We start from the raw sequence: 13458 nt of genomic DNA on the forward strand, positions 1-13458 counted from the left end.
ACAAAGAAAAATGCCCTCGAGAAAGAAGGGTGTAACAGAAGTGGCCTTTAGTTTCATGCGTGACGTACAACCACGGTTAGTACACATGGAAAGCATTTTGCAGTGTACTGCTCTGAACTCACATCAGCTTTCCATTATGCATATGTATAACTCTGCTTTTGTAATGGTATAAACTGATGTCCAAACTGTCAGACAGCAAGAGGTCATGGCAAATGTACAGTGGATCTGGATCAGTCCATTATAACAAGACCCCAAGGGCTCAATAGATTTCTGTTTATGACAGCATTCGAATATATAATCCAACCGCCAACCAGAAGAATATGTCTAATACTATGTCTGAAGATTAATGCAAAACTGCGGAATTAAAGGTCAGTTGTGTGTTAATGGTTTATGTTCTCTTTGTGCAGGGAATGGAAATAAAGAGTTGACTGTTTTTATGTTATAGAAAAAAAAGGGAACATTTTCTATGTTGGTCACATAATTGTTTGTCAAGGAGATCAGTGTTATAACTTAATCACACTATAGGCAAATGAAGTTAAAACTGCATCAGTGAAAAAGGAAACACTCTGAAAAGGATAAATGGAAGGACCTGTGGGACAGCATCTAAAAATCACTAATTGATTTCTAAATTTATTACAGAGCAGCTTATACCCTCACCCCCACCCCAAATGTCTAGGCTGTATTACCTTACGGCAAAGGGCAGTCCCTATCTCTGTGAAAGTGGTTGCTGAACTGGAAATCTTGTTTAAAAGTTTTAAAACTGAAATATTGGGCGGTGTCTTCCCCTCCCTTCTGATTTCCAAAGCTGGAGATCTAGGAATGGGCAGATAAAACCAACTGTTTCTGCAGGCATGCCAGGTTCAGCCTATTGAGACACACATCCACATGCATAGAGATGAATACAAGCAGGCAGCTGCTAATAGGGTTATGGAACCGTGGACCATATGGAAATACAACGTGCAGGCTTCCTTTACTCTTTAACCCTTTCTATGCCACAGGTTTTTTGTACAATACAGAATTTTTTTAATTTCATTAATTTAGCCATTAAGATCACTTTTGCATATACACATACTATCACTATATTACTTCCTTGTGCCGCAATATTTTGGTTTTCTAAACACACCCCAGCGGCAGTCATTCAGTTGTATCACATGTTGATCCATCAGTGGTTAAAAATTTAGGGTTAGCATTAATAGGAGAAAAAAGGGTATCTAAAGTAAAAATATCTGGTGAAAAATCCACTGAATCAGTTGCCATTAAATTCAAATTCATTTTCATTAATAATGAAAACTATGTATTCTATTTCTAGATATAAATGCATCCAGCCAGCAATAAACTATTTGCCACCTCCTTTAGAAAGGGCAATGGCTTATTCAGACAATTATCACTCACAAAGCATGATCGGCATTGATTCCTATTCATGGCAATGAGAAGCATTCCACTGCGGGTAGAGTCTCAAACGCCAAAGTTCTAAAAGATATCTACTGGCAATAACACTTGCTACTGACTGTGGATCTCTTCCCTTTGATATTCATAGTGGATTCGTTTACACAGACAGCTGTAACTCTGACAAAACACACATCACGCATAAGAGCTGATTTGGAAGTAATCCATGGTGGGTACAGGTAGATGTGATCAAAACACCCTATGTACCATTGCCCTAAAATGGGACTTTTTTGTTGTATAAAATGGTACCTTGCACCCCAAAGCTGTATTCACTGTACCTTGTACCCAGATACAGTTAATAAAGGCATGGGTACAGTAGGCACATTAATATTAACTTTAGACACTGCAGTGGTAAGATACAATTGCTTTCTGTACTTGGACAAAGCACTTTTCCATTAGATTTTACCTCGACAAATAAAGGCTGAACTCGATGGATATATGTCTATTTTCAGCCTCATCTGCTATGTAAAGATGGCCATACACATATAGATCCGCTCGTTCGGCAATCCCACGATCGGATCATAACGAAGAGTAAACGGGCAGTCGGATTGCGGGACCGCAACAATGAACAGATGCGTACCGCGATCCGACTGGATATTTAGTCCTGCCTGATTGCATACCTCTCAACATTTAGGAAACAGAAAGAGGGCCAAAAAGATTTGACGCGAGTAGAGTGTCGAAATATTTTGACCACGCCGATTTTTGTTACAACACCCCCTAATTACCATGTTAATTTTACATAATTTGGCATGTTGTGAAAGTTTGAACACATTTCTGTGGTTTTTACATGTTATTACAGTTTTGCAAATGAAGGTGAATTGCCCTTTAGGCTAAGGCCACACTAGGCGATAGCGCGGCGATTTGACTCGCGGCGACTTTTCGCCGCGACTTTTAAGCCGCAATCGCTGGGGAAACTTTTGCGCTGGCGTCTATGGGGAATCGCGACAAATCGCCAGCGTAAAAAACACACGCGGCGATCTTTTCTCTACTGTCGCTCGAAATTGCCTCGCTAGGCGATTTCGAGCGACAATAGAAAAAAGATCACCGCGTGTGTTTTTACGCTGGCGATTCCCCATAGACGCCAGCGCAAAAGTTTCCCCAGCGATTGCTGCTTAAAAGTCGCGGCGAAAAGTCGCCGCGAGTCAAATCGCCGCGCTATCGCCTAGTGTGGCCTTAGCCTTAAGCTGTAAGTCTAAGTTCTTATCTTATCAAACTTTCACAAAAGTATGTAAAGTATCTACTCTGGGCTGTCTGCCAAGACACAATTAAGTTAGAAACTGTTTCTGGCTGTTCAGCGCAGCAGATCAAAGAGATACCCGGGACTTATCAGTACAAATCTGTGACAGCAGGTTGAGCTGTCAAAAGCGGGACTGTCCCACTGAAAACGGGACAGTTGGGAGGTATGCGATCGACATCTGGCAGACTTTCGACCAGATATCGATTGGTGAGGGCCCCACACACGGGCCAATAAGATTTTATCGGCTTTATCTTTACTTTGCTAGGGCCATAACTCCATTGTTTTTAAAAACCTGTAAAAAACTAAAAAAAGATGCTTAAAATGTTTGCACCTATTAATATTGCACCCATGAAAACTTTATTTTGTAACACTTTAACATACTTGTGCAAGGAGAGCAAGGCACAATACACAGCATGCTCGATCACAATGTAACACTGTCCCTAATGCCTTCAGCCTGATTGTGGCTGCCACAATTACACTTGTAGAATGGTAAAACGTAAAGCATTGTAGGCAGAAGACTATTGGGGTAATTTGCAAACACAGTTCAAGTTTTGAATGCAAATAACCTCATATTGCAGAGGTTTTTTTTGCCAGAATTCTATCTTAATTTTGGTTGCACTCTGAGTTGCATCTGCCACAATTGCAGTGCATGTGTTTGTGAATCGGAGCACAGATTGCAGTCAGAATAGTGAAAATGTGGATTGTGTCATTTCCAGTATGCAAAAATGAACTGCCATTTGTGTGTAATATTTTGTGCTGATTGATGCAACCTGCTCTGGAACCCTGGCATCATTGCCACATTAAGAGTGATTGTTGCTCCAGGGTTCCCTATCATCAATAGGTACACTTGGGCACAATTCATCAGAATAGAAAGGACAGATGTAATGTCACCTAGCAGGGTTAGAGTGGGTCAGCAGAACATTGGGTGGGCCCTGGACCTCATGGTCCTTTACAAATCAGACCCGCTGCAAAGGCCAGGCCAGGGTCATCAACGCAGCATGTGGTTGGGGCTTCGGACATTAAGAGGAGGGCCCTTGAAGTTGCAGCCCCAGTGGGTCCCTGGACCCTGATGCCCCAGCCTGACACAGGCACCTAGCAAAACTGTATGGAAATGCAAGGACCATGTTTGGATGCAAGTACCTTTAATGAATGCTATCAATACATGCAACTATTGCACCTGCAGCTGCATTCATAAATTACCTTTATAGTGATTTGCACCTGTTTGAGCGAGGCCTAATATAAACAATGAAGTATTTATTCGGTTCAAAAATGTTACTTTAAAAGATAACTAATACTACCAGTCATGTTGCATATTCATTGTTGCCTAGTGGTTTATTTGACAAAACAGGAAACACAGGAAAGACGGTAGAAAACCACAAAATCAAAATTTAGTTGCTAAAACACATGGTAAAAAACACATTCTTTTTCCTCTTAATGCCTCTTTGAAGCCTACTAAATGAATAAACAGAACAGTGCTACATGGCTGCACACACACACTATGACTTGTAAAACCAGCCCTCACGTGGGAGGAAAGAAAATGTTAAATATTGCTTTAAAGGAGGAGCTGTTGCTTTAAAGAGAAATATTTGCCTGGAGAATGTCTTGGCCCTCCCTCTGCCGGAGTACAGTGACAGTGACATCACAGGCTGCTGGGAAAGACAGATCACTAGTGCTATGTGTGTGTGTGTATTCCCCTGTCCAACTGTCACATAGGGAAGGTGTGGATGAGTGCCGGCTCTTATCCTGCAAGTGAACTGACTTAACAACCTTTAGGATCCATCCCTGAACTCTTTAACATTTGGCTTTCACTGTCCTTTAATAGAAGACAACCAGAAACAGTATTTAAATGATCTACGACTGATGCCTGCCTGAACCTGTTTAACTCCAGCAGCCTCCTATGGATTGTATCATAACTGCAGACACTACATGTGGATCTGCACCCACTGCTGGCTTTCACTTGTGAGAACAGATATGATGAAACGCTGGGTTTTTGGGCTTCTTTGATTCTAAGTAGGATTATTTTTAGCCTCTGCTCTGTTAACAGAATGCTCCTGCTACCTAAGATCTCACTCTGCTCTTTTTGTCTGCTCAAGCGGGGAAACTGAGTGCTTTCTGTACTTTCACAAGCAGCCAGAGCAAGACATCCTCCCAGTGAAGATGGTAAAACAAGTTGTGTATTTTTTTTTTGTATTTTACAAATGCAAGGTACATTTAGAAGGTACGACACTGGATTGTTGCATTCCATAACTTTCTGAGAAGATGGGACTCCATTCTAAAACAGGATTTAAATGGTATTTTAAACTGTTTTGGTCTAGCTCTGACATTTCCGTGGCATTCATCAACGAGAACATTCCTTTCGGCGCCGGTCTAGGGTCTCCCCAATGCTAAAAGGTGACATGAGTTTGCCTACAAACTGTGGGTTCCTGGCTCTGACAGACTGCAGTGGAAGAAGATTTTGTAATGGGAATGTATACGGGTCACCTTGTGCGGTCAACCGCCCTATTGATATTGTGCAGAGGAGGAGACGGTAAACAGATTTCTATTTTATAAAGGGATCATTTTATTAAACCTATGGGATATTTGTTGGTAAGGTAAACATCTTCTGCTTTTTATCTATTATTCTGTGTATGCTTCCATTAGAGTGGCAGCTCCTTGGTCCAGACTGTTCTCAGTCAATTAGTCTCAACCTATATTTGTGCGCACTCAAGCACTCTCTTATTCACTCTCCAGATATCTTGTATACCATAATGGATGGCAGGAGTCTGGAAAAACATATACCTGTGTTTTTGCATATTATATCCACTTCCTTGTTGATTTGAGAATAATATATTGAAAACAATGTAAATCTGCATCAGATGGAGGGCCCCCTGATGCTACACTACAATCCCCTGAATCCTAGCTTATAGAACTTCTTATTAAACACACAGAGAATGGACTGATGTCTGTTGTGTGTGTTTATTGGACCCCATCATGACTTTATAAAGTGTGTTGTATACAAGTGATAAGCATAGCATTAAAGGAGAAGGAAAGCTACGGAAGCATTTTATTGTCAATAGATTAGCTGCAATAGTGCAAGCTAGAATGCTATATTTATTCTGTAGAATGTTTTACCATACCTGTGTAAAAGCTCTAGAAACTCTGTTTGTTTAGGATAGGAGCTGCAGTATTAACATGTTGTGACATCACTTCCTGCCTGAGTCTCTCCCTGCTTTGGGCTCAGATTACAGTAGAGAAGGGAGGGGGGGGAAGAGGAGCAAACTGAGCATGCTCACGCCCAGGGCAATGAGGTTTAAGCTGAAAACAGGAAGTCTGATACAAGAGCCCATGAGTACACAATAAAAGGAAAGAAATGCTGTGTTTCTTTTGACAGGGGACTCAGAGCAGCACTACTTTGGGGGTTTACTGGTATATTTAGATGGACCTTTCTGATAAGGCTTACTTAATTTTAACCTTTCCTTCTCCTTTAATGTTTTTCCCTCATTATCGCCTATTAACTTTGCCCTATGTCCATAACACCTTTAACCTAAACAGAACTCACACTCATACCTGTTTTGGGCTGAAAAGGCTGCAGCCTCATTTATTTACAGTCTGTTATCCTTGACATCATTGTAAACAAAATACCTAAGCACTATTACGTTTGAATCATAATATGTAATGCCAACCAGCTGACAAAGGAGCCACTGAAAACTGCATTTGTGGGAGCCATTCCTGTCAAAACCCACAATCAAACCCATAGCGTTAGCCATCCCCCTTTCTCTTACAAGCATATCATCATTTATCAGCTGCTTATGGCCACAATCCTAAGCCTCAGGCCTAACCACCCGCCCTGCATGCCCCACCCAAATAAGAAATCCATGGCTGCGACTGTTACAGCCGCCGTTCCAACCCTTCTCTACTGCAACCATTGCATACAATCTCATTAAAAGACGAGGGAGAAACCCATTGCTACATTTAACATAATCCTAGTAACAGAAAAACTCTACAGAACCTTTTCCTAATCTTATAATGGAAGCCCTGTCCCCTTGACCTGTGCATTGCTCTGTCACAGGGCTCCTTTATGTTTAGTCACTTATATGATAATTAGCCAGCTATCCATACTTTAATAATACATGCAACCAGTTTTGGAATTGCAAGGTACCAGTATTCCCATGGTAACAAAGTCCTTGACATTGTTTATAGTACCTGTGAGTTTTCACACTAGGCAACGAAAGCTCGAATCAGTATTTCAGCTATATAACTGAAAGAAAAAAAGCATGCATACTCTTCACATTATATGGCCAGTCATGGTAAAGCCCTAGGTCATTGATCGACTGACTTTTTCAGTTTAAGGCCTCTTTTGAGGTCCAACTTTTGATCAGGGCCTCTTTTTGTTAATAAGAAAGATACTGATATGGTTTATCGTATACCCATAATTCCAAGAATATCTAGGACAACTTTTTCACCCCAAATGCAACTCTTATTCATCTAGGTTGGACTTTCAAGTATCGTTAAAAGAGTGGAATTTCTAATGAATGTGACTGGATGTGGTTTCACTCTCTGTGGGCTACACACTATGTCACCCCACATGCATACATTGGTGGAACTACCAGGGGTCAGGGGGTGCAGCAACACCAGCTCTTGCCCTCCCATAGGGCCTGCAGGGAGCTGTCATTGGAGCAGCTGAGTTGACTAGAAGTTATCCATTCATTTAGCAGAATAAGGAGAGGGCATAAATGGAGAATTTTCACTGGGCCCATAGGGGCTAGCAACATTGCTGCATGCACATATTTTACATACAATTTGAATTGTGTCCCAACTGAAGTTTGATCTTAAAGCAAAAAATGTGGGTGCTCATCCTCATATGTGATCACTCCAGTGTTATCCAAAAGCCGCTCAGAAAACCAAACTAATTTGTGTCCCACCTCAAAGCTTTAATTAATTTATCAGTGAACCTTCAAATGAATGGGCCTCCCTCATGTAAGTTATCCGATGGTGGCCAACAGATCAAAATATTGAAGCTCCAGGTTTGAAGCCAGCTTGAAGAAATATTCAGATGATCATCCCCTTGCACATGTGGCAAGCTTAAGATGAGCATCTTTATCTCACTTTTTTCCTATGTACTGTATTATAGCCATGTTTTTAAATGCTCCCCCTTAAAAGTAAGAAGTAAGAGATAGATAAATAGAGTGAAAAAGGGTAGATATACTACTACGGAAGGATAAGGATGTTTCCTTAAGCAGCGAAATGTTTTCAGATCCCTCATTCTTCTAATGCTGAGCTTCTATCCAGGAATGTCAAGTGAATGGCTCACCAGCGTTTTTGTGGTCTACAAATCCAAGCATGTTCAGGAAAGCAGTAGGAAGCCTAATTTTTATTCCATCAGAACATTTACTCTCTTTAGTCTATTGCCCTCTAAGAATAACATAGGGATTAGAGTTTTGTAGGAGAAACGGTTGCTGGGTTATCTGAACTGATTGTGTTCTCCCCTGTATATCAAAGGATTGCTTATACTTCATTTCATCTTGTTACCATATTAGTAGTTTATGAGCAGTTTGTTGTAATTACAAGAAAATCTCCATATCTGAAGATTGTGGCACTCTCTTTGTCCACCAACTTGTTTTTGGGAGATTTTTATTATTGTTTCTTTATTGGCAGAATAAACATTATTTTGCATTACAGAGAGTAGGTAACTGCAGGCCCATATTTCTGGAATGGCTATAAAGTCCCAGACCTAAGATTGGACTCAAATAGCTGTCAAAATATCTTTCCTGCCCAGTTCCCAGTTCTCCTATCAGATTACAAAGCTGGTGGGAGGGGGTTTGTGGGAGAGCAGAGGAAGCACGTGCAAATTGTAAGTGCATCAGTTGGACATTGGGACAGGGTTGCAGCCTAAAGGTGGCCATAGACGCAAAGATCTGATCGTACGAATCGAGGATTCGTACGATTTTCGGAACGTGTGTGGAGAGTCCCAACATTTTTCGTCCGGCGGAGATCGGTCGTTTGGTCGATCGGACAGGTTAGAAAATTTCTGTCGGCTGCTGATAATATCTCTGCGTATATTGCCGATCGTAGGATTTTCAGTGGGAGACTGTCACTAGCTTTGGTTGGACATAGATATCGTACGATTGCTGTCAGGGGCAGAACATTGCTGATCTGTTCTTTAACTTATCTGACTGGTAAGACTTTGATCTGAATGGTTAGTGGCGGGTCGGGAGATGGGAAAGTCCAATCGTACGATGATTCGTACGATCGGATCTTTGCATCTATGGCCAGCTTTAGAGCATCACACTATCAAATCCAGCCCTGACAACAATACCACATGCTTGGGGGCAGTTATGTAGGAAATATGCACACTAAGAGGCATTCAAATACCATCAGTAAATGTGTATGCACACTAAAGTTCATCCTGCTTTTTTGGACAGATTAGTTAAAGCAGTGGTGGGTGTATTTTCTGGAACCTGGTGTTGATTTTCATTCCAGAATACAACCATGGGTGATGCTAGCTGTCTCTTATTATCCCATAAAGCAAGACAGAATACTCTTAGGAGTTCGTATTTCCTTTCCAAGAACATTTGTTTCATGCTTGTTTCTTTGTAAGAGTTATGCATCTTATTAAGAATATCCCCTTTCTCATAATACTACTCTATGTACCACCCTATAGCAAAACTCTCTTTTCACACTTATCTACAAGCTGCTTGCAAATGCAGTACAAATCACCTCAGTTCCATTACCCAGCCCTGGCAAATTAAATAATTTGAAAATTAAAAAAAACCTAAATCATGTCCAATTACATTACAAGTGGGACTGTTCACACCATGGCCTACTTTATGCAGTTAACTGTGTCAGCTATTTGGAGACCAGCATTTAATATCTAGCTGCAGGTTTACCACATCAAGCGACTTTCTTTCAGCTTCCTTGCCTGCAATGGCCTGCAATCAGGTGTTAAACAAAGAGTCACTGAGCAAGAGGCGGAAATCTGCACTTGTCTGCTGGAAGTTGTTCATTGTTCAGTGTAAACAGAATCACTCATTTATAACAATATTTGCAAACTCACACATTATATACATATGAGCTCCTCAGCACAGGGAAGATTTCAGGAGGCTCTCGGAGGGCAGGTTTTTTTTTACCAGGATGACGTACTTTTGAGCTGTGGCAGGAACACTTAGATCTGGATCTAAAAATAAAATGGATGTCAGTCTGTGGTATCATCTGCACAAGCATTTGCATATAGCTTGCTTGTCCTTGCTTTTTTTAGCCATTGCCTTTTTAATACATATGATCTCAATATATCTTTTCAATTAGGCCCATTCTAAGGTGATACATATCGGAACCATAATGATGCCAGATCCATGAACCGCGTGGTACTCTTATAGTTCTGCATGCCCTATATGTCAGAGATTATACGAGGGGCCATATATGTGTATGGCCAACTTTATATTGTTCTGTGTCTTTCTGCCATTACAGAGGGGGCACGAAGATGGAAAGGTGCAATTTGTGGGCTTTAAAAGTGGTGAATTCCTGTTCACTAATTGCTTAGGAACTTCCAGGATAACTAGATCTGCCATACCTCTCAGCCTAATGATTCAGGTCATGGGAACAGAGGAACTGAGTGGCCCATGGAGTGGGAGACTCAACTAGACAGACACGATTTTAAGTGGGAACATATGGGATGTGCCATAAAATATAAAATTCCCATCTGCCATATTTAACTATAATTTGGGTGTAATGTCCTTTTAACCTCAGCTACTTATGAAAAATTATTCTGCAGCAATTGGCAGTGTATTCAATTGATCCTAGACAAATATGGTGTGCTGATTAGTCCACACTAGCAGCTGACACATGGCTGACTTTGTCAAACAGTTTTACTACGGTTGGGTTGCAAAATCAAAGGAGTAGCCAGAGGGGCACGGGGTCTTTACCGATTTTATGAAGGCCCCTCTACTTTTCATACCTGAACCCCTGTATCCCCAGTCGCCAGTAGTTCCTGTCCTCCTATCCACAGTTTCCTCTGCACAACCATGCAGCATTGTGAAATAGCCAATGAATACCACAGTTTGGTTTTCTTCTGTTGGAAAAGGTCTATTTATCAGAGACCATGGCCCCTAGGCCTGGAAGAAGCAACCCTATCAAACTCTATAGGTATGTCCTTAGCACAAAATCGACCACACGCTACAATTCAGTCTAGCGCTTTTCAGGCTTGGATGCTATTGCAGCACTAATGAGAAAAGCACACAGTCTTTAATATGGAAACACTCAGAAATCTTTAAAAAGGAGTCAAAAAGGGTTAAAGAAGGATCTAGCATTCTATGTCCTTGCCAGTAGCAAAACTAATAACCAACTTTCACCGTACCCCATGCGTATTAGATGTTTAGATTAGATGTTTTGTTAACTATTTATCTTTCTACCAGTCATTTCACCTTACAGCATTCCCCCAAAATGTAAAGTGAATGATGAGAACAGCCATGCATGAAAATATTATGATTGTGTTGTAGAACTGAGCTGCACACATCAAAAGATGTTGTCTGTGGCAATTAAGCCATGTGAAGATATCAGCCAGAAAGCAGTCAAAGGTTATTTACACAGAAGTTTATGATCGCATAAGTCATTCTTGCAGCGTCTGCAAGTTCAGTGTAAACTGAGATGGTTTGTTCAGAAAAGGGTTGGACACTTATCTCTTTTGTACATTCTAACTTTTAACGCTTCCATAAATAAAAGTGCAAGGAAAACAATTAACCAATTTTGTTATGTGGGTGAATTCTACACATGGCTGACATCTTGGAAAATACTCCCAAGCCTAGCATAATATAGGGCATTAGCTGAGAAGTTTTTACTTTAACATATATGTTATCCAGGTAATGGATTTTCAGTTCGTACATGACAGAAAAGTAATTTGCTCGCTTGCAGTGAAGGGTGCGACCCATCAGTAGGGGCATCAATTTAGGTGTCCATATGTGGGAAGATGTCAACTGGTATTTCACCTTTTTTGACTGAGTTGGAACAGGGTCGCTAATGTTTAGGGTCAAAACAACCTAATTTCCTGATTAAAATCAAACCTAGCTTGTTCAGGTTAGATGAGGCTAGAAGGAAACCCGGTTGGTCAGGGAACACATGGAGCTAATCATCCTCTCTGCTGGTAACTGTCCTTCATAGACCAATTCCTGGCCTGAAGACTGCAAGTCTTAATATTGTTGTAGTTTGGCTTACTGCCTCCATGGCTGATTTAGGGAAGGGAAGAAGTAGGATAAAAGTGACACCAGATGTTTCGGGTTCAGGCCTCCATTTTCAGTCCAAGATTTTGTTGGGCCCCTTTATCTCATTAGAAGGTTTAAGATTTATAAAAACATTGCTGTAAGTCATAAGGATAACCAAGTCATTAATTAACATTCCCCATAACTGGACTTCAGCATGGGTTCCTCCTATAATGCTTTAGTTGCCCCATGTGGGAATCTGTGCCGATTGCATTTTATGAGTACTTACATCAATGAGTTGTTGACACAAAATAGAACACTGCCATGACTGAGCAAAAGTACTTCAACTTTACCCATAATACCATTTTGAAGATACAGGTATGGGAGCCATTATCTGGAAACCCATTATCTAGAAAGCTCAGAATTATGAAAAGGCTGTCTCCCATCGACTCCAATTTATCCAAATAATCCAAATGTTTAAAAATGATTTCCTTTTTCTCTGTAATAATAAAACAGTATTATTTAATATTGAGATTATTTTTAAGTAGATTTAAGGTATGATTACAGAAAGATCTGTTATCCGGAAAACCCCAGGTCCCGAGCATTCTGGATAACAGGTACCATACCTGTAATTCAAAATTTCTCATAGAAGCAACAGAAGCAAATCATAATTTTGTGTTCTCTTATTTATTCCGTTACCATATTTACAGCTAATTACTTCTTTGTAAAAGGGAAATGCTCAAAAACAAGTACAAATATATCTCTTCCTAGTAAAGGAAAACAAAAAAAGTGCTATTCCCCTAAGATGACGTGCCCTTTCACTCCAGTCCATCCCTAGCTCCCTTGATACAGTTGTTAGGAGGGATGTTGGCACAGATGCCAATGATTCATTCTTCCTAATGAGTAGGAAATCATGGAGCCTCTGACTTAACACAACCAGATCCTCCAAGGTTCAGTTAATAAGTTTAACTTTTTACCTGCTAAAGGAAGGTGTCACACATGACCCTGGTTTCTTATTGAAGATACTAACTGTGGTGATCCTTTTCAGTATATGGGTTAACTGTTTATGCTCAGAGATGGTTTTTTTTGGACATTTATTTAATTACATATATTTAAAGGGGTTGTTCACCTTTAAATTAACAGTTAGTGTGATGTACAGGGTGATATTCTGCAACAAATTGCAACTGGTTTTCATTTTTTATTATTTGTGATTTTAGAGTTATTTGGCTTTTTATTTAGCAGCTCTCCAGTGTGCAATTCCGGCAATCTGGTTGCTAGGATGCAAACTACCCTAGTAACCATGCATTGATTTGAATAAGAGGCTGGAATATGAATAGGAGAGACCTGAATAGAAAGATGAGTAATAAAAAGAAGCAGTAATAGTACATTTATAGCCTTACAGGGAATTTGTATTTTTAGACAGGGTCGTTAAACCCATTTGAAAGCTGGAAAGAGAGAAGGCGACAAATAATTTAAAAACTATAAAAAAGAAAAAAAAATAAGGAAAATTAAAATGTTGCTTAGATTTAGCCATTCTGTAACATACTAAGGGGGTTATTTACTAAAATCCAAATAAAATCATAATATTTATAAAAAATCTCGGCCAAA

At 40.3% G+C, this 13458-nt stretch overlaps 1 protein-coding gene across 7 annotated transcripts in view; it reads left to right on the forward strand.

The window, feature by feature from the left end:
• The window catches only part of LOC108713007 (cAMP-specific 3',5'-cyclic phosphodiesterase 4D), a 279849-nt gene that overhangs the window by 225779 nt on the left and 40612 nt on the right, over positions 1–13458 (forward strand). The window contains exon 1 of one of the 7 annotated variants that reach the window (XM_018255666.2): positions 4289–5210. The exons of the other annotated variants lie outside the window; for them this stretch is intronic. Within the exon in view, the coding sequence (XP_018111155.1) occupies positions 5065–5210 (146 nt within the window). The 5' untranslated portion in view covers positions 4289–5064. Of the gene's footprint in view, positions 1–4288; positions 5211–13458 lie in introns of those variants that run through there. 7 annotated transcript variants of the gene reach the window in all.

Source organism: Xenopus laevis, chromosome 1L, assembly GCF_017654675.1.
Source record: "Xenopus laevis strain J_2021 chromosome 1L, Xenopus_laevis_v10.1, whole genome shotgun sequence".
Lineage (NCBI taxonomy): Eukaryota > Metazoa > Chordata > Amphibia > Anura > Pipidae > Xenopus > Xenopus laevis.